Here is a 27,829-nt window from a genome sequence, read left to right as displayed (position 1 = left end):
CGGAATCCAATAATACTATATTCTGAAACAACAACAACAAAATCTGCATGTAAGATAACTTTGAAGAAAACAGCTTTGAAACTTAGTCAGCCCATGTTCTCATATCTCATTGAACTGAAACTTCTTTTCACTAATTTCCAGTGATATTTTACATTCACAGGATGTGAATCTTGTATTTCTGCTTTGCTGTAATTCTACAGATGCTACCAATAACGTTAGGTTTTTTAGCTCTGTCTAGGACGAGGCAAAGATACTCAGCACTGTTTTTGGCAGGGGGGAAGAAGAAGGTAAGGACAAGTTAAATTAGTGGTGTTTGTAAATACTTGCCCATTTCAGAAGGAAATTAAATGCTAAGAAAAGCTTTTGACTGTTAAACCCTTCTGTTTGTTTGTTTCCCTTGAGCTGCTGTTTGTGATCAGATAAGCAATTCTGCGAATCGGTGCCTTTTCTGTGAAATAATGATGGAATTAATACGTAAGAAATGTGAAGGCGTAACTGCAGTACAACTGTCTCCTGCTTTCTATCCTAAACAAAGGAGTATTGCTACTGCTTAAATCTGTGTGTAATGTTTTTATAGAGGACAAATTCAGATATCTTTGTACTTGTCTTTCTGGATTTTGGAAAAATGTCAGCTTGGCAAGCAGGAAGAACAAAAGGACAGTGCTGAAAATATCTAGTCTGAGGCAGCCTTACTGTCACCGCAAAGCAGGTTTGGACAGCAGCAGAATCGGGCATCTCTGCCCAGTTTTTCTCATGGTGAGTTTTGGAGTGACTGATGTGTCTGGAGACGAGAATAAAACTTTTTGGTCTTTAGAAAGTTTGAAATGTCTGGGACAAAGTGGAATATAGGTTTTGCATTCTGAAAGTGTTACTCTTGTCCCAGGAATTTCCCCTGCCCTTTTGTTTTGGGGATTGCACAGAAGTTAAAAAAAAAAAACAACAAAACTTATTTGGGGACATACCTGTAGCTGATACTTCTGTCAGTTTGAGAAAGAATCAAGAAAATCATATAACCTACACATCAGTGTTCAGTAATTCAGAATCTATAAACATAATTGGATTGTTTAATGAGTAGAAGACTTTTTCTTAAGGCAATGTTAAGAGTCTATGGGAAACTTCTGCCTGGAAGAGAAATCAAATTTAGACACCAGTCCTAATGAACAGTTCTTTGATACCAAAGATACCGCAAATTATTATAAAACATTGCTACATACTGACTATGAAAGCAATGGAATGGAATTTGTCTTTTCTGGAAAAACTAATGGACTTCAGTTAAAGTGTAGTAGTTTACTGAATGGCTAATTCAGTTTCAAGTATGGACTGATAAAATTGTGTTGAGTGTTTAGTCTGACCTTTTGATTTGATTTTGAAACACTAGGTAATGTTTATAGTAATGCAAAATTATTCATTTCTTTCTCTGTTACTGGAATGTGCACCTCTTTGCATAAGCGTCCTGTACTTTATACATTTAATCAGTATTACAGCACAGTACATTTCTGCTTCTTGCTTCCTTCTACGCTTGCTGGATTTCTTGCTAGTTGGTACATCATAGATGAAAGAATTTCCTTCTTGCAGAGCCTGAAGAGTAGCTGTAGGTGCTTATGCCGATGACAGACAACCTTAACAATAAGTCTTCTAAAGTGAACAAGATTCCCCCCTCTCCCCTCCCCAGCCCACAGACTTGCCCAGTGGGTCTTCACCTGCTTTATGAGACGTGTGCTGAAGTTAGATGGAGCTCCTCTCTTTGGCGAACATACCCACAGATAATTTACAAAACAGGGAAAAAAGCCTTATCAGTTAATTGTAGTGGGTTTTTATATCTATCTATATATCTTAATTGCCAATATTGATATCTATGTGGAGGTGGTAGAATGTTTGTGAGTAATCTCCAGAGAGTGAAAATCAATTCACTTAATCTAATCTGTAAACAGCTAATCAGTAAAAATGAGTGTTCTCTGAGCAAGGAAGGGTTCTCCACGCTTGCTGGTAGAAGAGCCTATGAAAGGCCATTTCTTGTTTGTTTTTGTAATGTAGATTCTATCTGTACTGGAGGGTAACAGTCCTTCATTTTAGTAAGACACAAAACTTAGATCAGTGACAGACCTGTTTGAGATTCTTCTGGCAAGATGTTAATGTACAAATAAACACCTACAGTGGAAAAAATACTGCCAGGGTGTCCTGCTGAGCTATAGACGCACAGGGCTTGTATGTGTCAAAGCGTGATGAAAACAGCTGCAGTAGCCTCAGATGTCTTTAGGGGAAAAAATTATATATGAGTTTTTGACTCAAGTTGGTTTGTCCCAGGCTTAGTTTGCTTAAATATGAACCTAGAAAGTACTACTTTGAGTACTAATGTTAGGAACCAATATTGACTTTCCCGCATTGTAATTCTTACTGAATTTCTCCCTCAGAGCTCCATTCCTCAAGGGGAAGGAATTCTTTTCAGAAGAAGTGGGAGCAAACTTTACGATTGTCTCATATAAACCTTTTCTGAGTTAACGTACCATCAAGGAGGTGTTAGAAAAATAATTGTAGGCTGTAACTTGTAATAAAATATTCAGTAGAATGAAATTGAGCTAACCATGCTGCTGTAGTTCTGCACAGTTCAGTTCTGTGAGGTGATAAAACTGTCATAGTTTATGGAAACCAAATTTTCTAAACTTGGTATCCCTTATTCTAAATAAGGGACTATATCAGCTATATTGCACCATAGCTGATTTCTATCCTGTAAGAAAATAGATTATATAAATCAGCATTAGTATGGTAAGTGTATCTGGAAGCAAGCAGGAATTAGTAGGAGGTATGGTGTTTCATTTCCCTCTTTTTTTTTTTTCCCCCATGTGTAGTCATTTTTGAACAGAGTTTCAAAATTTGATCACTTCTAGATTGGGTGCTCAGCAGAGTTGGTGGTGGAGAATGTGCTGGATGGATCATGAAGGCTACGATGGGTTCAGAAGAATGTGATTTGATCAGTGGGTGTCTTTGAGCTTGGCCTTTCTGACCATCTGTGGTATTCCAAAGCTTTTGGCAGGGGAAAAAAGTTTAAGGTTTTGGAAGGTCAGGGTTGCAGGTGTGATATAATGTGTATTTGAAGTGTTTGCGTCTACCCTTAGTTGGATTTAAATAATGCCCCTCTAGAATTCTCTTAAAATTATAGTCCTTTTACTGTCGAAGAACATAATTGATTCTATTTATTCCAGGCAGCCTTCCAGATTTGAAAGTGTACACAGAAACACAAGCTGCCAACTATACTTCAAAACTGTTTCTGTTTACATTTTTGCTTTCCAAATCCAAACCCTGGAGGCGTGCTTACATGTGCAAGTAAAATGAATGTGCACACAGAATGACTATATGCACTGTTCCAGCACAGGTCTGTATCCCAGTTTAAAACAAAAACTGTTGTTTTGGACCATTTGCAAGTCTTTAAAGAAATAGTATGGAGTTGTCATTTAATGTTTGAAATTTTTCAAAAGCGAGGGTTGACATTTATTTTGGAAAGATACTTGTCCTGAAAGGATTCAATATGTATGTGTGTCCCCCAGCCCTGCCCCTGTTTCTTTGTTAGCAGTTATTGGTGGCGAGGGAGGAAAACCTTGCAGTGGAAGGAACCACCATTCTTGAAGCTGCACTAGCTCAGCACTGCTGCAGTCTTGCTCACTCCCCGGTGTAGACCCTGGCATTTGTCTTACTCCATGGTGGTCTCAATAAGGCAGCTAAACCAGCAGAAGCTAACCCAAGAAAGGAAAAGTGAATAGTTCTCTGGGACTTCAATCCATCTGACGGTGTAAGGAGCTGGCTCAGGGAGCACTGGTGCCAGCATGACGAAGAATAAGAACACGCACCTTGGCCAGGGAGGAGATGGGCTCCTCCAACCATTGCCTCAGAGGAGCCTCAACAGGATTGTGGAACTGAACTTAAAAGACTGCTGGTATAAACTCAGTCTGTGTTGTGAATATTTAATTTGATTCTGGTCCATCTAAATTATCATTGTTTGTGTGGACAGAAAAGTTCTTATGACTGCATGCTCTTGTTTTGTCTTTTGCCTGGTATATGCCTTAACAGCAATGTGTTTCTGCCTATGCTTGTAATTAAGAAATGTAAATAAGCATGTGATTCACTGGTGTGGAGAGGGAGTCTTGTTCATGCTTTGCCAGATAAAAAAGATGCTATTTAACTCTGTATTTTTTTTGGTCTGTAAACTGAGGATAGTTATCAGTAATTCAGAATTCTCCAAGTTACTCTAAACAGTGTTATTTGGGGTCGTTTGTAATGTTTTGTAATTGGTAAGCTTTCCAAGTTTGGCTTTTTAAGTACACTGTGAGTGTGCTTAAAACTTTCAGTTCCAGCGTCTTCTCACTGAGACTATTGCAACGATAAGGAAAATGAAATAGTTTCTTTAAGCTCTTTTTAAGAAAATAAGTCAGTTGCAAAGCCCTTCTAAGTATGCATGAGGTATTAGTGAAAAAGCATTTTTTCTAAACCTGCAGCGGCACTTGAGTACTCTTGTTGATATTCTTAAAAGCCCAAACGACAACTACAAAGGAGGGATAAAAAAAGACAACTCTATTGCTACTTGGAGTTGCTTTGGAAGCAGTGGATTTGGGAAAACACTTTCATTCTAATTCTTCTTTTTAAGAACTGAAGTGTGGCAAAAGGAGGTACTGGATGTACTTGGAAGAAAACTTTTCAGAAAATAAGTACCAAGGCATAGAAGTGCAGAAATGAGGATCAATATTTTATTGTTTTTATATATACTTATATAATTCTTATGTATTTATAATATATGTTTATATATGCATCATACCTTTATATATAAATATATACATATTTAAAAGTTTGCTGAGCAAAGGGCAAGCATAGCATTCATTGTTTTTCCACAGTGGGAGCTTTCAGAAAGCTGAGGAAACAGAAGAGGTGTGAAGCTGTTGGTTTGGGTTTTTCCTTCCTTTCTATAAGAGAAGAAATTAAGATAGAGGGGCAGTCCTAAGAGGGCTCTTGGTTTAAAAGATGACAAAGAATGGCTCTAGAATTATAGCCTGGTAGTTAATCCTAGCCCTGTGCTTTCAGGACACTTGGTTGGTGGAGGAGGCGTGATGGATGATGGACTTCTCTTTAGATGTCTGTTGCTATTGCCCTAATGTACATAGTGAAGTTAATGAAATTACGGGCTAAGTGTAAGTAATGCGCTATTTGAGATTTGCATAACATGTGGTGGCCTCAGCGGTAACTTGCTTTTCTGCTATGAGAGTTTAGGTCTATGGTGTGTAGTTCAGTGGAAATGTCTTGCTGCTCAGTGACAGTCAGAAAAGCAACTTACTAGGAGAGCAATAGAAAATATTATGTCACTATGTAAATGTGTGCTTAGTTGGGACCTGGAGCGTGGTGTGTAGATGTAGTTGTTCCCCCTCTACCTTGCAAAAAGGGTACAGTAAAGTGGAAGAGATACAGAGAAGGTGACAAGGATTGACAAAAATATAGAATTACTTTTAGGAAGCAGAAAACTAAATCTGGGACTATTATGGAAAATAAGTAGTGGGGAGGGCTTGATGGATCTCTGAAAAATTAAGAGCAATGAATGGAAAGAGAAAGAACTTTGTTTCATTACAAGAAATCTAGGATATTGGGTGAAAGTAACAGGCTTCAGAACAAAGAAAAGCAAATATTTTGTAACATGAATGTTCTTCAGTCTTGTCATAGGATGTGAACAGGTTGTGTGTGAAAACATCCTGGACAAACTTGATAGTTCTTGATGGGTTTCTTTCACAAATAAATATTGCCTCTGGTTAAGGAAATTAAAAATAGGTAGTGATTAGGAGAGTTTATTGATGAAGTATCACTGTGTCTGCCTAGTTCTGCACTTTGTTTGGCACCTATTCTTGGCCACTAGGCTGTAAGATGTTTCTGCTCTGTCTTTGTACAATTTTTCTCGTACCTGCTCTAAGCTGGCATAAGGCAGTGCTGCTAGAAGGTCAGACAAATGTTCTCTTCCTTTCCTTTGGCTTAGCAAAGACATTCATGCAGCTGCCAAAGGGAACTAGAATAGGGAATTGATCCTAAATAAAATAAGCCCAACCAAAAAGTGTTAATGGAGCTCAGTTCTTCTGTCTCATTCATGGAAAAAGGGTTCGTTGCTCGTGTAAGTAGGTTATACTGATCTAAAAAAGCTAAGGCAGAGTTTCTGTGTACATGGATTCTTGAGTTTAGAGGTTTTAGTAAATACTGATAACTATTATTTTAGTGGTGTTTGAGCACTAAAGAGGTTTAGAATAAGAAAATTTTTTAAAAAAACCTTGAAGCATTGGTTTGGCTGAACTGAGCAGAGCTGAAGGTTTGTATCTCATCTGAATAATCATGTTTCCTTTTCCAAATTAAAAATGTGAGGAACTGGATTTAAGATTTGCTTAAAAATTGCTGTAATAATAACTTGAATATTAGATATTTTCATCTCCTGTGCTATTTAAGTGTTCCAATCATAAATTATAAACTTAAAAAATGGTGTTTTAAGACCATATTGTCTTTTTTACAAACTAATGTTATTCTGCTATTAACTATTTTATTTGAGTAGATATTTACATCAGATACAAGTTCTTTAGACATAAGTTTTATGAATCTTTTTTTAAATGTAAAATATAGCCATGAATATTCATCTACAATTATAAGCAGTGTTTGAATAATTTCATCTGAAATTCCTTGTGATGTTTGTATTTTAAATTGTAACATTTACACTTCTGATTTTTTACTTAGGTTTACTTGTACGAATCAGTGCTTGAAAAACTTCCAGTACAAAGTTACCTAAAGACTTAAAAATGCCTCCACGACCATCATCTGGTGAACTATGGGGGATCCACTTGATGCCACCGAGGATCCTTGTGGAGTGTCTTCTCCCAAATGGAATGATAGTGACTCTAGAATGCCTCCGTGAGGCCACCTTACTAACTATTAAACATGAACTCTTTAAAGAAGCAAGGAAATACCCTCTCTATCAACTCCTTCAGGATGAATCTTCTTACATTTTTGTAAGTGTTACACAAGAAGCAGAAAGAGAAGAATTTTTTGATGAAACACGGAGACTTTGTGACCTGCGACTATTTCAGCCTTTTCTAAAAGTCATTGAACCAGTAGGTAACAGAGAAGAAAAGATTCTTAATAGAGAAATAGGTGAGATTATCTTTATTTAAACCTAGCTAATCTGCTTAACTGGCTTCTCCTCTTCAAAATACAAAACAAAGAATTGAAATGGGTTGTTTGTAACCTCTGTCTGTCAAAGTTTGCATTTAATAATTGTCAGTTGTTACATCAAATGTCCAATGATGCTGATCATGGTAAATCCAACATTCATAAACTGTGAATTAGACTTTTTTTTCTGTTCTATTTTATTCACATGTAAAGTCTTTGCTTTGTACGTATATGTAGTTGTAAGTGAGTTAGAGGATGTTTTTTGCATGTCTCTTAGTAGCAAGATTTTATATTACAGAGCAAAGCCTGTTCTATTGTTTGGGAAGTCAGTCTTAATTTGTTTTGAATTCTGCAGAATTGTAAATTCTGGATTTAACTACAAATCTTAAACCACATTTGCAATAGCACACCTTCTAATACTACTCTATCTTGCTTAGAAAGTAAAATTTCAGAAATTAGGTGATTTCCGCCCCCTTTTTTCCCCCCGCCTTTCCTCCAAAAAGAGCACGGGGAGGGGAGGAAAAGAAGAACACCTGAGGTTGGAGGGGCAGAGGGGAGACAAACTGCAATGTTTTGAGTCATCTCTAGACTAGCATATTTTTCCATTATCTGTTGAGAAAGGACAGGGAGACTAGCATATGTTGCAGCATCTAGGTTAAGTATCTAAATTCAGCCAGTACAAGCGTACCTACTCCCTTTTAGTTGCTAACAGATGTACGTTCCAGTGGTAGAGACTTGTCAACTGGAAGTACTTGTTCTGGGGTGCTCTTAATTGTTAAATTATTTAATTGTTGTGAATGCATCATAGGTAAACTACTTCTGTTTTGTGAAGTTTAACCTTAGAGAGATCAGTGGTTAGCTAACCATGCAACAGGACAACTGAAAGTTTCTCTTTGAATATTCATGCGTAAATAATTATTTATGCAAGTAATCCATTCAAGTAAATGGCATTACATCTGAGACAGACAACATGAGACAAATGAACTACTATTACATGAATCTATGCCAAAGAGCTAAGCTCAGTGTCTCTTGGAGTGCTTGTCACGTTTTGGAATAACATAGTTCATTTTTAAAAAATTGAATAGCTGTCATTCAGTTGTAAGCAAAGTTGATTATGGTCCTCGTAGGTAACAATAATCCTGCCAGGGTTTTAGAGAAAGATTCGACATCACAGCTCCTCTGATCCACCTAAGAAACTTTGTGCTGACTTCAAATGAAGTTTATTACTGGTCCTTTTCTTCCAGGAGGAGTGTTAGCTGTGAGAGTGGTGATTTAAAGTTTCCAGGATCTTCAGTGAATGTACATCTGTCTTCTAACATCTTTTTGTGACTGCTGAGTGCACTTAACTTTAGAACAGAGTTATGTATGCAAGCAGAAGCCTGTGGTTAACACAAATATTTCAGGTTGTGTTTTGCTTAAAGAATGCTTTTTCTGTCATTGATAGAAGGAATCTTTAGCTGTAATTATTAGTTACAATTATTTCCTTATGCTGCTTCAATACTGTAGGTTTTGCTATTGGGATGCCTGTCTGTGAATTTGACATGGTTAAGGATCCAGAAGTACAAGACTTCAGAAGAAATATTCTTAATGTTTGTAAAGAAGCAGTGGATCTTCGAGATGCCAATGCACCACATAGTAGAGCATTATATGTCTGTCCTCCAAATGTAGAGTCTTCATCTGAGCTACCCAAACACATATACAATAAACTAGATAAAGGTAAGATAAATATTTATAGTAGAAACATAATGGGTTTTTGGTGATTGAAGTACAGCTGGTGACTTAGGTAATCACTGTTGTACATACTGTATTTAGTACACTTTAGCGATATCTGACACCTTAAGTTATTCAGAATAACTTTCTTAATAGAGCATAGATTCAAAAGGAAGACAACCGTTAAAATTACTTTTTTGTTATTGTAGTAACTAAATATTGAAATAGAATTTGGTAAATAGGTGATTTTTTTTTTTTTAATGGGCAGAAACACCTTGTTGGCTTTGCACTTTTCGTTGACATTCTGAAATCTGGAATGAAATGATGCCAAATCACTGAGTTATCTTGCAGTCCTCAAACATGAAACAGTTACTGCTGGTTTTTTGAAGGCTCAATAGTTAGTAGTATTTGGTTAATAAAAGTATTCTTAACCTCAAGGGGTAAAAGTTTGAATTTACACTTGAGTCAAAAATAAACTGAGCACAGAGTTCCTTGCAGAAGTTAAAAACCTCCTGTCAGTTTGGGCTGTGAATCTTGTTTACATCTTCTTTCAGTACTACTGCAGGCAATTCTCTGTGTTGGGGCAGTGGGAGTTGTTCTGGGGTTTTTGGGTTTCTTTGGGTTTTTTTTGTTTTGTTTTGAAAGTATTGAAAATGATAGACCTAACATTACGTTTATTCTAGGGCAAATTATAGTGGTGATATGGGTAATAGTCTCACCAAACAATGACAAGCAGAAATACACCTTAAAAATCAATCATGACTGTGTGCCTGAGCAAGTTATTGCTGAAGCAATTAGGAAGAAAACACGAAGCATGTTGCTGTCATCCGAACAACTGAAACTTTGTGTCTTGGAGTACCAGGGCAAATATATTTTAAAAGTGTGTGGCTGTGATGAATACTTGCTAGAAAAATATCCACTGAGCCAGTATAAGGTGAGTAACAGCATGTTTTATTTTGAACTACACTAAAATAATCCAAATTTGTGAGGAAGAAAAGTGATCAATTTTATGACTGACTTTATTTTTCATTAAATTAATTGAAAATACAGGAAGTAAAAATGTATGCATCTTTAAACTAATTGGCTAATGCATGTGTATAGTGTGTATATTTGTTTCTGTCTGTGCTTCAAAAGAGAAGGAGGGAGAAAAGGTAATTTCAACTAGAATTTATATCACTAGTGTAATTTTTCTTCTTTGAATTAAGTAGTTTACCTCTAACATTAGTGATAAATCAGTGGTAAGTACTCTTAGAAATATCCTAGATTTCTGATGGCAAGAGATGAGTTATGCTTGGATGGGGCTGATGTAAGACAGAAGGAAATTCTATCATGTTAAATTGAGACAGCCATTGCTACTATGAATCTTGTCCCTTCCCTCATTAGGGGTGGGAAAAAATCTAAAAACTCTTTGTTTTCCTGTTACTTATCTTTAATTTTTTTAAAATCTTATTAAAGAAATAAACTTCCAGCACTACACAAACCATTGTTAAATTTTCGTTGTGGCTGTCTGTCCTTCATTGCCTGGGTTTTGTTAGTGCCGTGGGTGTGAGACAGAACTGCTGACAGAAGAGCATCTGAGCAGCCCTCTCTGGAGCAGACAACAATGTTACCCTGTAGATTTCCTGACAGACTGCTGCTGCTTCCTCTTTAAGGAATGTATTGTTGTAATAAACAGTTTCCATTCCTTCATTTAAAATGGTTGACAATCTGCTCTCCAGAGCAGTGGGGGAGAGAAGGGGGTGGGGAGCATCCTGAATAATGGGAAAAGCAGCTCTGTTCTATGGGAGCTGGGGAACAAGTGCAGGCATACATGAATAATTTTGCCCAGTCATCTTGAGATCAAACACTAGACCTATTTGATCTAGCGTGGTTTCTTCGGAAGTGTCTGGTATGCCTTTGCTGTGCTGCAAAAGAGCTTGCTAATTACACTCCAGGGCTGGACCTGTCTTAACACATTGTATTTTGAGGTACCGTTGCTAGACTAAATGAATGGACACCATGCAGCCTTACAGCTAGAGTCTGTCAGGATCAGTGCTGAGCGTAAGGTAATAAGCACAACTGAACCAAAAATGTGTGTGCCGTTTGCGTTGGCCTCTCTGCCTGTGACTAGGAGCACCAGTCACCTGTGCTAGGTCTGCTTTGTTTGTGCTGCACTGCTCTGGAGCTAAGCAGCGCTACAAGAAACCTGATGTCATTTTGTCAGCTCTGTCCTTTTATCTCCAGTTCAACCTTCCACTGTTGTAGACATTATTCATATCTCAAATGTTACACACAATGTATTTGAAGTGTTGGATGTTGTAACTGTAAGCACTGTGAAGGGAGTACATACAGGGACAATGACAGACTCTTTAAATATGCTTTTACTTTTGTGTTTTCCTGAATATGTTTAGGTGGAGGTTACCAAGAGTGTAAACTTTTAAAACATACTAAATTTTGGTTTGGTTTTCTTGCAGTATATAAGAAGCTGTATAATGCTTGGTCGCATGCCCAATCTGATGCTGATGGCCAAGGAAAGCCTGTATAACCAGCTGCCGCTGGACACCTTTACAATGCCATCTTATTCCAGGCGTATCTCTACAGCTACACCCTACATGAATGGAGAAGCTACAGCCAAATCCCTCTGGACTATAAACAGTGCTCTCAGAATAAGAATCCTTTGTGCAACCTATGTAAATGTGAACATTAGAGACATAGACAAAGTAAGGCAAATGCTGTATGGCATCACATGTGGTTTTCAGCAGTTCATGGTTTCCCTCCTGAGTTTTGTGTTCTGTGTTTACATTGGAAAAGCAGTGTAATTTAACATGTTAGAAAATTAGACCACTTTGTTATTTAAATTTAAGTATTCAATTCTAAAAACAATACCGCCATGTTTTAGCATCTGGAAACTTTTGTATAGTAGGCAGGCAGGGTTCAGTCCCATTGAAGACATACTACAAACTTGGCTCCCTTTCTCAGAACTCGTTCAGCCTTTGCTTTCACTGTTCCTTGGCACAGGAAGAATTGAGAATAAATGCCAGGGATTCTTTTAGTATTTATTTCAAGTTTATTACTGTATTTTTTAAGAACTAGTTTTGCAATTACTGAGGGGAGAAAAACCAAGGCATTTCTTCTAGAACGGTATGCTTATATGCTGTGCACACCTTACCGAGCATGAATGAATTTGGGTTGGGGAGTGGTGGGGCTGTTTGGTTTTTAGTTTGGCTTTTGGTTTTCACTTAATAAAAATTAAAGGGTAATATGTTGTAATCATAGTAGATGTTGATAGCAGTAAAAACATTTGTTTGTAGTAACATTTTGAAGTACTAATGTCGACATTGTTTTCAGATCTATGTTAGAACAGGTATCTACCATGGAGGGGAACCTTTGTGTGACAATGTGAATACTCAAAGGGTACCTTGTTCTAATCCCAGGTAAGCTAAATACTTGAATGGCTATAGAGTACCTGACTTCCAGGGAATCGTAAATGATAGCATTGAAGGAGTAAAGGCTTGACTTGACTGTTGTTCAGGTCGAGCTCCTTGCTGGGAATTCCTTGCCTTAAGTTTTGTAAAAATATTTTTACATGTCCCTATATTTATAAAGAGAATTAATTTAAAGTAAACACAGGTATTTTGTCTCATGTATAATAGTATAAATAGTTTCTTTACTGAACAGGTGTGTTTTACATCTGCATTTACAGTTGCCTCTGAAACTCCATTATTATTATTCATTAACACTGTGAAATCAGCATAGCTCTGGGCATCTGAGCTCTGGTTTTGACTGGATCAATAGCAGGTGTTCCAGTTGCAGGTTCAGATTTCACTCTTGGCATGAGGCAGTGTGATGTCATGTAACCTCCAGATTGGTTTTGGTGAGGTTGCATAGTGTGTTCTAAAGCAGAACCAGATATAAACATATTGAGAACAAGCATCTGAAAGATGTTCCTGTAACTTTTACTAATGATGAGATGTGAAATTTCAGCATCTTCTAGGATTAGATGCAAAGTATATGTTCAGAAGTAATTCTTGACTTGCATTTTCTGAGTTCATGTATTTACTAATACATTTTGAAACTTTTATTTTTGTACATTTTCTATGAATATGATTAGGTTTTATAATTAGAGGACCTAATAATATACATAGTTGTTGAAAAATAGCCTCTTCCTACGAATTGCCCCAAATACAGTTATACTTGAACTGATAGTTAACTGTTTTAGAGAGAAAATCTTCTTGGAAAGGTGGTGAAGGTTATGGCTTGAAAATAGGGATGTAATCACATAGATCTGTATCATAGGAAATGAACACCTAAGAAAAGTGAATTCAAGTTTATCTGCCAGTTTCCTTATTCTTAGACAAGGGCTTGGAGAGTTCTTTGTAAAACTCTTCCAGTAGCTACAGACACATTGGAAAATTAATGCTGTCCTTGGAAGCTGCTGCCTCTTTCGACTGAGAAAATTCAGCATGGCAATCCACTAAGGAAAAGAAACTGTATTCACAAGTTTCTCTTCAAAAGCACAGCTCTACCAACTGAGAGATGAAGTCTGCTTAGAGAAGTTCATGAAAATGAAATATATATATTCCTGTATAACAAATCTGTGCTTTTTTTAGTATGGTGAATAGAATAATATCTGAGTTAGGAATAATTGCTTTGGATTTCTTTGTTACATTTCTGTGTTATGTTTCCCTCTTGCAATTTTCTTTTTATTTTCTAGCAGTTCAAATGAAGTTGAGTTCTAAAAGCTATGCCACATTTTGCCCACTTGCTTTTTTTTTTTCCCCTGAAGTGAAAAATATTTCACAGGCTAAACTTTACATTAGTGTAGCACATATGCAAATCCTTTATCTTTAGGTTATACCTACGCAGACAGTTGCAGTCAGTGGGTTTGCAAGAGTGAAAGTCAATGAACCTATTACAAAGTTTCCAGGAGTTGAACTTAGCTTGACCTTTTAAACAGTGTTTGTGCTAGAAGGCTAATCAGAGAAGTTTCCATTCCCAAAAGAGATAGACGTTGTCAACTGCATGTAGGACTCTTCAGTAACAAAGTGTACTCTTTATGTATAAATACAGTTTAGGTAGGAATATAACAATTGCGTTTTAGTATCACTGTTGCTTGAATGCAGTTGTCTCTCTGCTTTCCTTTAACCTAGTTTTATTCTGTAAAATGTGTTTCAAATTTTACAGATGGAATGAATGGCTATTGTATGACATGTACATTCCTGATCTTCCGCGTGCTGCTCGGCTCTGTCTTTCTATCTGTTCTGTAAAAGGCCGGAAGGGTGCTAAAGAGGTAAAATACTTCATGGCTTTAATACACTAATGAACAAAAGTTACTTACGTCAAGTTTGGGAAGATATTTGGTAATTACTGTCCTGGCAATGAGCCTTAGTCCAAGGTTTGATTTGAATCTGATTAAAATTAAAAAAGGGGCTTTTCTTTTCTTGTATCTAGTTCAGGATACCACTTTTTTTTTTGTGGTCAGAAATGAAGCAACATGGAAAAAAGCTTATCCGTTCAAGGCTGTACATTGTGTCTATACTGCATTGCCAGACACAAAGACCAGTGTTAGTCTCTTGAGGTGGGAGTTGAATTTGAAGTAAAGAAAGTTTGTGTTGCTTTAGCAATTGATGCAAGATCTCAAATGTTTAATAGTTTTTTAAGAATCTACATATGGCATCTAATTCTAGCCACTAGCATCATTAAATTCTGGGTTTGAGTGTGTGTCACAGGTACTATATAGGCTTTTTTGTCTACAACCAGGTTTACGAATCTTTAGAATCATGGAATGGTTTAGGCTGGAAGGGACCTTTAAAGCTCAGCTAGTCCAACTCCTCTGCCATGGGCAGGGACATTTTTCAGTAGATTAGGTTGCTCAGAAGCCCCATCCAACCTGACCTTGAGCACTTCCAGTGATGGGGCAATCCAAATAAATTTATTTCTTATGTCCAATTTGAACCTATTGTCTTTCAGTTTAAAACTGTTGCCCCTTCTTCTGTCACTACAGGCCTTAGTAAAAAGTCTCTAAAAACTTGTCTCCATCATCTTGAGTTATGTTGATGCAGGGAAGATGTTAGCATGTGTTTGGCAAGTGTTTTGATACCATGTTGCAAAATGATTGTTATGACAGTTACTCATAGCAAAATATGGTACAGCTTCCACAACCTGCATTCTGCTGATCTGGGAATGTAACAACATGCTCTGGGATGAAAATGTTATTTCTCCTGACTCACTCTGCAGCAATTAATAGATGACACTGAAAAATCATCTTTCAATCTCTTTTAAGGAGCACTGTCCATTGGCTTGGGGAAATATAAACATGTTTGATTACACAGACACTCTTGTATCTGGGAAAATGGCTTTGAATCTTTGGGCAGTACCTCATGGGCTGGAGGATTTGTTGAATCCTATTGGTGTTACTGGATCGAATCCAAATAAGGTAAGTATTTTCATGCCAGCTTTCTCCTTAAGAGTACATTTTCAAAATATCCTGTATTCTACTTAGTATCATTCAACAGAAAAAGTAATTTAAATTCCCTTTATACAGGAAACTCCATGTTTAGAGCTGGAATTTGATTGGTTTAGCAATCCTGTAAAGTTTCCAGATATGACGGTGATCGAAGAACATGCCAATTGGACAATATCGCGTGAACTGGGGTTTAACTACACCTATGCAGGGCTGGTAAGGCAAACTCCACTTCCAAGATTAGCTACTAAAATATGAAAGTATTATTTACTACTTTAATTATTGATTTTACTCACTATATTAGTGATAAAGAAAACTTTTTTCTTATATCCTGGTTTATTGTAAATTCAAGAAATCCATCTTTTGTTTTGTGTTTAGCAAAGTGAGTAATATATTCTCCTTTCTTTATATTACCAGTAAGCTCACCTAATGCTTCACTGGCCAACCAAAACACTTTAAAGAGAAACTGTCTTACTGTGCAAACTGTTAGGGCATTTTTGACATTTTTATATCGCTAATTCAGATGTCTCAACTACTTAGTTTAACTTTTAAAAAGCTGTAAATTCCTCTTCAGTGATTCTGTTTTTCTTTGTTGCAATTTCATGTTTATAGGTAGGCTTTCTTGTGTAACCCAAAGGTGCTTAGAACTTTTTAGTAGCCACTGAATGGGCTAGTTATGACCATAAGTACAGGGAATTTTAAGGGAATTGATTGGCATACACAGTGTAGTCTGTTATCTCCCCTTTTCTGTGAAGGGAACCTGTGCATTGATGATTGGCTTTTTGATGAGGTTTAGAGTTGTTCTTAAAAGCTCTTGCTGGATGATTAAAAGGAGAAAAAGAGGAAAAAAAAAAGGCAGTAAAGCTCAAAATGCTATGTATTTAAAGACAAGGCTGTGAAATTAGTTGGTATGTTTTACATTTTCTTCTGGAGGCTGGTTCAAAGACTTAAGAGTTTCCCCAAGAGAGCTTTGTGGTCTGTGTGAAGAACCTTGGGGTAGAAAGTTTCATTGTGCGAAGAAGAGCGTAGGTGTCAGTAAGCTTCCAGTTTGGGAATTCTGGTGATATTTATAATAGTCCCATATTAAGATATCTTAAACAAAGGGTTGTAGGCGTTAGATTTCTCTTGCTACTCTACAGGAAGTCCATCATGGAGTGGCATAGATGCTTATGGTATATGTTGTGACTGAGCAGTGCTGCAGGGCTTTTAATAAATGCTTAAGGACAGCCGGCTTCTTGGTAAATAACATTCCTTTGCTATAACAGAGCCTATTACCTGGGCTTATATATGCTCAGCTCATTGTTTTGTTCCATCTTGTAGACAAAAATAGAAAACTGTGAGAAGAATAAGCTCTCACTTCGGTGACAAAGTAATGATCAACTTAAACTTTACAATTAAAAAAAAAAAATCTGAGGTAGAATAAAGTCTCAAACTATTTTATTTTTTTGTGATAAACCTTACAAAACTGTAGAAGGTCATACATACGGAGAAAGCCTATTTCCATCAATGACTAATTTAACAGGGAAAGAAACTGTATATCACTGCTTTGGTCTCACTTTCTCATTTTTCATGCTCATTTTCTTTCAGCTCTCCTTATTGTCTGCCAAAATTGTCTTTATTGCTTATCCTTTCTTAAATAGTATTTTGCTAAATGCTTGGTAAGTTTGAACATTACTAGTTATGTCTTACTATTGTATTTGTCCCCTTTATCTTCCAATGTGTGTTATCTTCAGGTCTGAAGCAAAACTTCCTATATTTAGGTACCGTGCATATTTATAGCTGTTTGTAATATTAATTATATTTAGGGAGTTAAAAGGTAATCTGTTATTGATTCCAAAACTGGGTGCCAGATTACTGTGTAGCATTGGCCATATCTGAAGGAGGTAGAAAATGCTTTTCTGAAATTATCAAAATCAGCAAAGCAGTCACTGAGGTCCGATTCCTATAAAAATGTTTTTGTTATGATAAAAGGGCATAATTTTTTTTGTGTTTTTGTGAAATACATTACACTGCATTTAAAATCAGTCAATACCTTCTTATAAGAGATCATTTATAGGTCCGTTAATATCTCGAATACAACAGAATTTTCAAATATTAAATCTAATTTACTGTCCCACAATTCATAGAATTTCAAGTTTTTGGGGTTGACCGCAACAGGATAAATGCATTTTCCTCTGGGCTTGACCTAAACTATGATCTTTCTGACCCACTATGCAGGTACATTTTATACTTTTTTTGACTTTCACTTGCTATTTGGGATGACTCTTTCAGAATCAAGATGAATATCTACAATTAATCACTTGTTCAATATGAACTATTTGATCTTACGTCAGGAGTAGGGTGACTGTAAAGTCATTTATCCATTAATTTCCTTACAGAGTTACTCTGGCTTTATTACTTGCACTATATCTGTTACCATAATGTTTAAGAATATCTTCTAAAAATTTTCCTGTGCCACAAAGAGAGTAGTCGTAATTTCCCCCTACTTTTAAGTCCAGTCCACATGCTTCAAAGTGGTAATAAAAAAACCGTGTTGGTGCACAAAAATATCACACTACTAACAGGGCAAGGTACTAAAAATCCTGTGAATTGGTTGTTTCATATCTTAATATTGGTAGATGTAAGTTGGAAGGCCAGAATATTCTTGTCCCATATAATAGTAGCGATAATAGTAGCGAACCCATCAGGAGAACACAATTTACATAATTAAAGATAAATGTAGAGAACTTTCAGTCTGAAGTAGGTACCATGTCATATAACCTGACAACTGTTTATATATATGTGCATATTCTTAGAAATAACACCACTTCACCTTTTAAAGGGTGCCTTGGTCTCCTACCTGGAATTTAATCTTGTTCTTTTCTTCAGCTTTTTTTTTTTTCAAGCTAGCTTGGAAAGACTTTCTATAAAAGACATGCACATGTTTCTGTTTTGAAGTACTACTTCAACCAGTTGAAAATTTCTGTCAACAAAACTGGCAGACAAAGCTCAGTTCATTCTTGCTTATGATCTTGTTCAGTGTGCTCAGTAGACATTGCCTGGGTGTTGTGGTTTAACCCAGCTGGCAACAAATACCACACAGCTGCTCGCTCACCCTCCCCCATCCCCAGGGAACAGGGGAGAGACTTGAAGGGGTAAAGGGAAAGGAGACTCGTGAGTTGAGATAAGAACAATTTAATAATTGAAATACAATGAAATTGAAAACTATTATAATAATAGTAATAATATAAAAATGAGTGATACACAGTGCAGCTGCTCACCACCCACTGACCAAGGCCCAGCCCATTCCCGGCTAATGATCCCTGAGCAGAGAATATCCCAAAACCACAATCCTGGAGGTGAGAGAACTGACTGAGAAAGCAAGAGAGCCAGAACATCTCCCCCAGCCCTCATCTATACACTGGGCATGAGGTTGTATGATATGGAGTGTACCACTGGCCAGTTTGGGCATCAGTCCTAAACCTAAGCTCAAATCCTAAACCAGTAATTGTAGGTCCATTGCTCTGGCTGTGCTCCTTCCTAGCTTCTTGTGCACCTGCACACTAGCAAAGCATGGGAACTTGAAACATCTTTGATTGTCTTGGCAACAAGTTGAAACATCAGTATGTTACCAACATTCTTAGCAAATCCAAAGCATAGCTTCATACTAGCTACTATGAAGAAAATTAACTCTATCCCAGCCAAAACCAGGACTTTTTTAAGAGCAGAACAAGAAGTCAGATACTGTGGTTCTACAGTTTAAACACTTTGAACTTGGAAAAGAGTTGATGTTATTCTTTTGTAGTGGTAGGTATCATACAGGTGTGAAAATGTGAGTTCAGTATAAAAACACTGTTCAACTCTTGTAGAGTTTCTGGGATAGGTTCATCTTAAGTGTCAAATTTGTGTACTACAGTTGTATTTTATACTAAAGGCAATAATATAAGCTGCTTAAGATCTCTCCTTTGCAGTGCAATTGATTATATAGCTGAAACCTCAGAAACTGCATCATTTCATATGTCGCTTTGCAAAAAACACAGTAAATGAGCTAGGAAATTGAACATTTAGGAGAAGAATTGAGCTGAGCATATGAGCTGTGAAAAATGAAGTACTAGTAGTTTCAGTACCTCTGCTGTTGGTCTAAGCTGGTTCTAATAAATGAAGTCTTACATAAAATTAATTCCATCATGTACCAGTTCTGTTTGCTGTGTTCTTTGGGGAATATCTTATACTAATTCTGGTTAATGTTTTCCAGTCTTCCTGTTACTCAGGCTTTCCTACAGTGTTCTACCTTTTATTTACCTAGCTTCATCCCCCATATTCTGCTTTCTGAATTCTGATTCCTTTCCACTCCTTTCAGCACCTCTCAGCAATCTCAAAACTGGAGACAGAAATGACCAGTTCCATTTTGTGCTGCATTATGTTGTTCATCAGATGTCAACGGCTGCTAATTCTCCACACAGCTGATTTAGTTAAAATGTACTACCTCTTTTCTCAGTAGTGACTAAAAGCAGTTGTAGAAATCAAAGGCCTAGTCTTTCAACTATCTCTATTTTTAAATTGCAAGTCCTCAGTTATAAGAAAGGGAAACAACATGATAGCAACACTTACAGCCTATGTCATGCAATACTATGCTGTTAAAATACTTCATGTATGTTGTATGACTGAAGAAAATGTGCGGACTGTTAATGGACCACTTTCTCTCTGCAGAGTAACAGGATAGCTAGAGATAATGAATTAAGAGAAAGTGACAAGGAGCAACTGCGAGCCATATGTACACGAGATCCTTTGTCTGAAATCACTGAGCAAGAGAAGGACTTCCTCTGGAGCCACAGGTAGTTAAAAACAAAAACAAAACTGAAGGAAAAGCCCTTGTGGTCACAGACAAACTTCACCCCATTCACTCCCCATTTTTCATTGTTGTCTTGGGTTTTGCTCCCTTTTCTTTCTTCTATATTGTTGGGGTTAGTGTTTTAGAAAAGGCTTTTAAAGCATTTTGCATCATATGTCCTGGTTCATAAGCACATGGAGAAAAGTTGTTGAAATAGTTTACAGTTTCCCCATTACACCAGTTTTAGCTTCATGCATGGATCCTGACACCACCTTATAGTATCAATTGGATTCTGCTGACAAAGAAAGAAAAGGTGCAAGACTGAGGGGACATTATACATGGTTTATCAATGCAAAAATGACATTTTGTACATACAGCCTTTTTTTCTTTCACAGACACTATTGCGTGAATACTCCAGAAATTCTGCCCAAATTACTTTTGTCTGTTAAATGGAATTCTAGAGATGAAGTGGCCCAGGTAACACTGAAGATGTTTTAAGTTTTGAAGAAGCTTTAAAATACATTATTCTAAAGAAAACTTCTGGAAGTTAAAAACATGTTTTGTGTGCATGGTACATTGAGTGAAAATTAAAATGATTCAAGTTGCCACTCTAATTGACTGATCAAGTCTGGTCAATAGTTCTTGTTCTTCAGCTCAGTCTGAGTCTTAAGATTTCCTCTTGGTGGTGTTACTTGAATCCTTGTTACCTTGCTGATGTGTCAGTTGCAGTTAAAGGTGAGGTTTTGATTTCATTCTTTTTATAGTTGATAAAATATCAAAGTCAGCTGGCAACTAATACCGAATTGTTTATTGAGAGAGGACTGACGAATAAACAGCTTCTACTCAGGCACAGTTTGTGTCTGATGATACCTTCTAATGGCTGTGTATTACAACGTCCTAGTCAATGCAAATGTGTAACGTGCTTGGACTTCTTGTCCACAGATGTACTGTTTGGTTAAAGATTGGCCTCCAATCAAGCCAGAGCAAGCAATGGAGCTTTTGGACTGTAATTATCCAGACCCAATGGTGCGAGCTTTTGCAGTTCGGTGTCTAGAGAAGTACCTGACAGACGACAAACTGTCTCAGTACTTAATCCAGCTAGTACAGGTATATAGCGTATTTTGGTATACTTGATGTCTTGTGTATAGTCAATGATCACAGAGGCTTAAAATACAACAGAAGTCAAGATGATGTGAAAGAGGTCATAGAAAGTATCTGTCTGCATTGTGGATTATTTAGTAGGAGATTAAATGTAGTTCATTTTCTGTAGTGCTGTGGTTTTGCTTGTTGCTTTTAAGTGCCAAGATTTTGCAAAGATGCAAAACTGTTCTGCCAACTGAAACAGGCAGCTATTTCAGCTGTCCTAACATATGGGAAAGTATGAGCAGAAGCATCTTCTCAAAATTTTAAGCAAGCTGAGGCTAAAATATTTGGTAACAGTAAAGGAAGCATCAGCTGGTAAGTTCCTGAAATAGAGGCAGATAATGCTAGCAGATACTGTTCAAATCCTAACACATGCAAGTATTAATACAAAGATCAGTCATTCTACAAAATCTAATGTAAAGCATAGATTGCTTTTTATTTAACTGCCTGTAATCTGTATACTGTTAATTGAAATAATAACTGCAGCTAGTATTGTTTTTAATTTTCTCTTTATTCTTAACTAGGTTCTGAAATATGAACAGTATTTAGATAATCAGCTTGTGAGATTTTTACTGAAGAAGGCACTGACCAATCAAAGGATAGGACACTTCTTCTTTTGGCATTTAAAGTAAGCTTAATATCACATTAAGGAGTGGTGGGATTCCTATTATCTGTAAACAATTGGTTGTTCTAAAGGCTTGGGATACTAAATGTAATTTTTTAGGAAAATATTACCACAAAAATTTTGTTTTATATTGGTTAAGTGTTTGAATGCATAGTTTGGTAATAAGTCATCCCTTGCAGTTTCAAAAGCTAGTTAATAATAGATACTTAGTCTTATACTTCTTTTTATGTAATGAAGATTATTCTAAAAGCAGGGTAGTCTAAGATTGCTGGAAGCCTCTCATATTATTAGCTGTTTACAACTTCTACAGATTTCTCCTGCGTGAACTTTATTTTGTATGCCATATCCTCCTCCAGTCTTTTCCAGAAAATTTTACAGATAGGTGAGGCCTAAAGAAAGCCACCCAATTTGACCAGATAAGGCATTGAAAAATAACTGTTCATATATACTTACTGAAGACTTTATAGAGCTTGATAATCAAAATATCTGTGTTCTTCCTTACGAAGTATAACATGGGCTTTCGTAATTCCTGGTGTTGAGAAGGCTCGGCATAAATCAATATGCTGGAGTGTAGCTAGGTCTCACCTAAAAATGCTGTTCTAAGACGGTGTGATCAGACACAGAAATAGGATCAAGCAATCTTTGTTGTGCTTTCAGTTTTCTGTTTCCCTTGGTAATCATCAAGGATAATGGAATAAGTTGCCTCATTAATTTGCTTGAGGGGATTTATTTTAGGACTGTGCCAAGACTTAGAGTAGGTAAGAACAAGGAAACTAGAGGGGCCACAGCCTGGGATTGGCTAAATGAGACAAGGAGAAAATGAAACAGGTTAGCTTTGCTTTCAGCAAAGAAATCTGGAACTTGAATTGAAAGCTTGAGGTTTACTACAGAGTTTATGGGAAGCATGGATTTGGAATAAAGGCAAGGGGTAGAAAAGGATAGGATGGAACATGAAGGAATGGTGAAGAAGCATATAAACTCTGTGCTGGGTTAGTTGTAGAGGGTACTGAAGTCTGATCGGTACAGTCAAAATGAGGTGAGTTTTGGGAGGTCAGTGTAAGTTATTTACCTGGAAGGAGGGATCCATAAGCAGCCCTTGGGAAGATGGTACAGGTATAGCTTCATTTTTGGCACCTCTAAGTGGTCTTGTGTTTAAGCCATAACTGTTCTTCCTCTCTGTATAGGTCTGAAATGCACAATAAAACTGTAAGTCAGAGGTTTGGTTTACTTCTGGAGTCCTATTGTCGAGCGTGTGGAATGTACCTAAAGCATCTGAGCAGGCAGGTGGAGGCTATGGAGAAGTTGATTAACCTCACAGATATTCTCAAGCAGGAAAAAAAAGATGAGACCCAGAAGGTATTATAAGCTGTCCACATGCCAAAGCTGTTGCTGTTGAGTCGCAGGAATTACTTAGAACTGTGTTTAATTTTATTAACTAGACAATTTATTAATGCTAGCTTCAGTAGATAGTATGTTATCCTAGAAGCTGTAATATTTTCTGTGTGTATTGCTATTGTCTGCCTCTTAAGGCAACAGAACTAAAGTTAAGGGGTTTAGTTTGTGTAAGGTGGCTAAGTGGAGTTGTTTATGTGCAAAACCATGCTTTAAAACCAAAGCTAAAATCTGATACTTGCCTTCATTTACATGTAATTAGTGTTCTCAAAACCTGAATGTGATTATTTATCAGGTACAGATGAAGTTTCTTGTTGAGCAAATGAGACGGCCAGATTTTATGGATGCTTTACAAGGTTTTATCTCTCCTCTTAATCCTGCACATCAACTGGGAAATCTTCGGTATTGTCTTCAGTTTTGAAGTTTGTCTAGATATTTAAGCAAATGCTTAGTAATGTTAACGTTAACAATGTTAAGGTTAAATGTGTTAAGGTACTAAACACTAGTATCTTAAAGTTAACTGAATAAAATTTGTAGCAGAGTAATTCATAAACAGTGAAGTAATTTCAAGTTAATGGTTTAACAAATAAGGGAACAACATGACAGCTGTTCCTTTAAGGTGGCAGGAACTGCAGTCCTTTTTCCATTTGTAAGGAACACACACTGCCAAAGGAATACTTATAATATAGCCAGCTTTTCTGTTGGGCTTAGCAAATGGTTAACATTGCACTACTAATTTAAGTTTGAAGCTGAAAGTGAAAGTGGTGGATGGTTGGTTACCTGTGCATCTTTAATTTGATACTTGTTCAAAGAGTTTGAAGAAAACAGGGAGAACAGAAATGTTGTATGAGAATCAAATTGTGCCTATTTCATAGAAACCTTATTTCTTTTGTAGGCTTGAGGAGTGCAGGATAATGTCATCTGCAAAAAGGCCCCTGTGGTTGAACTGGGAAAACCCAGATATTATGTCTGAATTGTTATTTCAGAACAATGAGATAATCTTTAAAAATGGAGACGGTAAGGAAAAATAAGTGTAATCCAAAAGCTACATAATCTGTTTATTTTCATAACCTACTGTTTAGTATTTTTTCTAAGCATATAAGATACATATATTGAAAAAAAAATGTTTGCTCAGATTTTTTAGAGTGGTTTTCTTTTACAGAAAAAATTAAGCATGGACAAAAGTATCTGTCTTATGTACAAATTTTGTATGTTCTAAGATGCTCAGTCTGTTGAGGTGGAACATGATACTATGTTTTTTTTACTTCTAAATGTCTTCAAGATACTACAGATGTGTAATCTGCAATTCTATTGTCATGTTTTTAGTGTATATTTTTAAACAGTTTGAAATCACCACCACAAACTTATATTCATTCCCAGCTATTTAAAATCTGCTTTTCTCTGTTGAGGAAAAAAAACCTGCACTAAACTATGCAAGCCTCATTTCCTTTAGACATACTTTTTGGGGAAAAAGTAAAATAAGATGTAACAAAGTGTTATAATGTTATGAAATTTGTAATTTCTATGTATGATTATTCCAGATTTGCGTCAGGACATGCTGACACTTCAGATAATTAGAATTATGGAAAACATCTGGCAAAATCAGGGTCTTGATCTTCGGTAAGCATTAGAGGCCATTCTCAAGCAATACTGTCCTTAATGGGTTTTGCATTTGTTTGTTGCCAGAGATTGATGCTTTTCTCTCAAGGGTAATAAATGAAATTCTATAAATAGGCATGTTTGTACATGTTAGAGCAATTTTTTTAATAACTTTCCGTTGGCTAAACTACTGGATTCTGTAAATAAAAGATCATATTCGAAAAATACTGAAGTCTCATTTAAGTGGGTATGAAGGATCTACCTATCAGGAATGGCTACAAGACCTAACACCCACTAACCACACTGTGGTCTAGTGATGGTATCTGTAGGATTTTCTTTGAACAAGTTGCCAAACTTGCAGCCCTGTTGAGCAATGGCTCTTTGTAGTTGGTATCTTCATTTCAGTACACAAAGTAGGTATTACCCAGCCTGATACACATGCAGCTTCTCCACCTCTAAATAGGTTGTGGATACAGTAGCTTCTGCAGAGTGCTATTCGGTATAAACTATTCTGCTTCTGTAAAACTGATGCTAGACTGGTTTCACTTCCGAATATGTGTTGGCTGCATGGTAGATTTTTAGGTGGTGGCATAACAGAGCTGCCTCTGCACTGTCAAACCAAGTATGTGCTCTGCACTCCCAGTTCTCACTTCCTCATCATCTAGATGAAAGGACCTATTGGTCTACATCATCTCTTACGCATCTGGGCAACTAGTTTGTCTTTAGCACTGTAATGAGTGACAGAATAATGGCTTCCGTGGGTCCAAGAATGGTTTGCAGAGTTACATGGGTGGATACAGTGTCTAGCATGTTACTGTACTAATATCTGGTACATTTTTTCCACAAGACTAATGATAATACACCTATAAAACATTAAGACAGACTTTAATGTCCTACAGTAAGTAACAGATGACGCTTAGCTGCTAAGGGTTATCAAACATGCTAGTTGCTTGCTGCCTTAAAACTTAACTCTGAAAAAAAAACCAAACCACCAGCAACACAGGAAAAAAAAAACCAAACCACAAAACCAAAACACAACACCAAAAAACCTTTTGTCTTTCAGGATGTTGCCTTATGGTTGTTTGTCTATTGGTGACTGTGTGGGACTCATCGAGGTAGTGAGGAGCTCTCATACGATCATGCAGATTCAGTGTAAAGGAGGCTTAAAAGGAGCATTGCAGTTCAACAGCCATACATTGCATCAGTGGCTCAAGGACAAGAACAAAGGAGAAATGTGAGATTTCCTGTTGCTTGTTTTTCTTGTTCATGTGCTCTTTTTGATAGAAACTTCAAGAGAACTCAAGTCATCAAGTGGGGAATCATTACCGTTTTTGTTTTCCCTGCCCTCATTTGCCTATTAAACTACTGCTGTAGCTCTTTTAATGAATTTAAGTGGTTGTGTGACTTCTCAGCGGTAGAGCGTAAGTTGGAGGTGCAACTATGAAGATATGGCTTAAGTCTGTATTTTAACAGTAGCTCATCAAAATGAAATCTGCTGGCCTTCAGAAGAGGGACAGTCACTTTAATAGCTAGTTTACTGTTCTGTGATCTAACCGTAAGTCCTTCTGTTTTCAGAGTATGCTGAATTTCTTCCTTACTTTGATAAAGTGATGAAGTCTGGGAACTCTGCTTCATTGAGAAAAGATAGTAACATTGACTCCTCCTTTATGGGGAGGAAAAAAGAAAAAAAATCTGTGCTTTTAATATTATTAGAAAATCTGTAGGAAAATGTCATCTTTATTTGTTTTCAACAGGTATGATGCAGCTATTGACTTGTTTACACGTTCTTGTGCTGGCTACTGTGTTGCTACGTTTATCCTGGGCATTGGTGATCGCCACAATAGTAACATCATGGTAAAAGATGATGGACAAGTAAGATATGCTTTTCTAAAAACATAGCCTAATGTAATCTCTCACTTTTATATGAGTTCTTTTTTCAAAAAAAAAAAATCCATCTGAACTGTAGGTAAATGATCAATTTTACTATGACATCAGTTAAACAAGGAATTACTAATCTTAAAATACCTTTCTGTCTTTCCAAGCTGTTTCACATTGACTTCGGGCACTTCCTCGATCACAAGAAGAAAAAATTTGGTTATAAAAGAGAGCGTGTGCCATTTGTCTTAACACAAGATTTTTTAATAGTGATTAGTAAAGGAGCCCAAGAATGTACCAAAACAAGGGAGTTTGAAAGGTGAGCATGTTCTTAAGTGTTCAACTTCCAGAGTCTTTTGTACCTAAAATGCACTTTACTATATGTGACCTTCAATAATTAGACCTTTTAACTGAAAAGAAATATTTTAATTGGCTGGCAGTGGGTATGTTCTAATTCTTTAGTTGAAGATCAGCCATCCACTTGTAAATCAGTAGGTGATCTTAGTGCTTGAATGGCCTTTGGCTAGTGAAACCTCACTTTAGCTTTGCAGGGTCAGCACTCATGTATAAAGATAAATTTTTAAATAACCGATTTTTTTTTTTTATTTAATACTTAAAATCCTTATGGGATTGCATAACTGACAAAACTGGGAATTCTTAAATGTCAGGTGCAATGCGCATCAGAGCCTTGCTCGTCATTCAGCAATACTTCTCTCTTCTCTAGCTGCTGTGATATTAGCTCTTTAGCTGGCCTGTGTAGTTTGTGACATTCTTCAGAACCTGCTAAGAAAGGAGAACTGTAAAATAATAATAAAAGTAAATAAATAATTTCTGTTGCTATAGTCATTCCTAATATGTCTTACCAGAGGTCTGGTCTTTTGAGAGGTTTGAGTTGTAATCTTAATTTCATTATGTTTTAAGATGTATCTAATAGGGAAATACACTGAGCTTTTTTTTCCTGTCTCTTCCAGGTTTCAGGAGATGTGTTATAAGGCTTATCTAGCAATTCGGCAGCATGCCAATCTCTTCATAAATCTTTTCTCCATGATGCTTGGCT

General features: G+C 36.7%; 1 protein-coding gene across 1 annotated transcript in view; it reads left to right on the top strand.

Moving 5' to 3' along the window:
• The first annotated feature begins 6,806 nt into the window (after positions 1 to 6,806).
• The window catches only part of PIK3CA (phosphatidylinositol-4,5-bisphosphate 3-kinase, catalytic subunit alpha), a 21,236-nt gene continuing 213 nt past the window's right edge, over positions 6,807 to 27,829 (top strand). The window contains 20 exon segments of the mRNA XM_010079874.1: positions 6,807 to 7,158; positions 8,683 to 8,892; positions 9,570 to 9,820; positions 11,340 to 11,585; positions 12,214 to 12,299; positions 14,050 to 14,155; positions 15,149 to 15,301; positions 15,410 to 15,544; positions 20,018 to 20,142; positions 20,534 to 20,615; positions 21,081 to 21,245; positions 21,806 to 21,909; positions 23,091 to 23,262; positions 23,594 to 23,700; positions 24,194 to 24,315; positions 24,840 to 24,918; positions 25,961 to 26,131; positions 26,652 to 26,769; positions 26,940 to 27,091; positions 27,744 to 27,829. The exon segment at positions 27,744 to 27,829 is cut by the window's right edge and continues 26 nt beyond it. Of these exon segments, the coding sequence (XP_010078176.1) occupies positions 6,807 to 7,158; positions 8,683 to 8,892; positions 9,570 to 9,820; positions 11,340 to 11,585; positions 12,214 to 12,299; positions 14,050 to 14,155; positions 15,149 to 15,301; positions 15,410 to 15,544; positions 20,018 to 20,142; positions 20,534 to 20,615; positions 21,081 to 21,245; positions 21,806 to 21,909; positions 23,091 to 23,262; positions 23,594 to 23,700; positions 24,194 to 24,315; positions 24,840 to 24,918; positions 25,961 to 26,131; positions 26,652 to 26,769; positions 26,940 to 27,091; positions 27,744 to 27,829 (3,022 nt within the window).

The sequence above is a fragment of the Pterocles gutturalis genome, unplaced genomic scaffold (assembly GCF_000699245.1).
Source record: "Pterocles gutturalis isolate BGI_N339 unplaced genomic scaffold, ASM69924v1 scaffold32239, whole genome shotgun sequence".
NCBI lineage: Eukaryota > Metazoa > Chordata > Aves > Pterocliformes > Pteroclidae > Pterocles > Pterocles gutturalis.
This window is presented reverse-complemented; position numbering and strand designations above follow the sequence as displayed.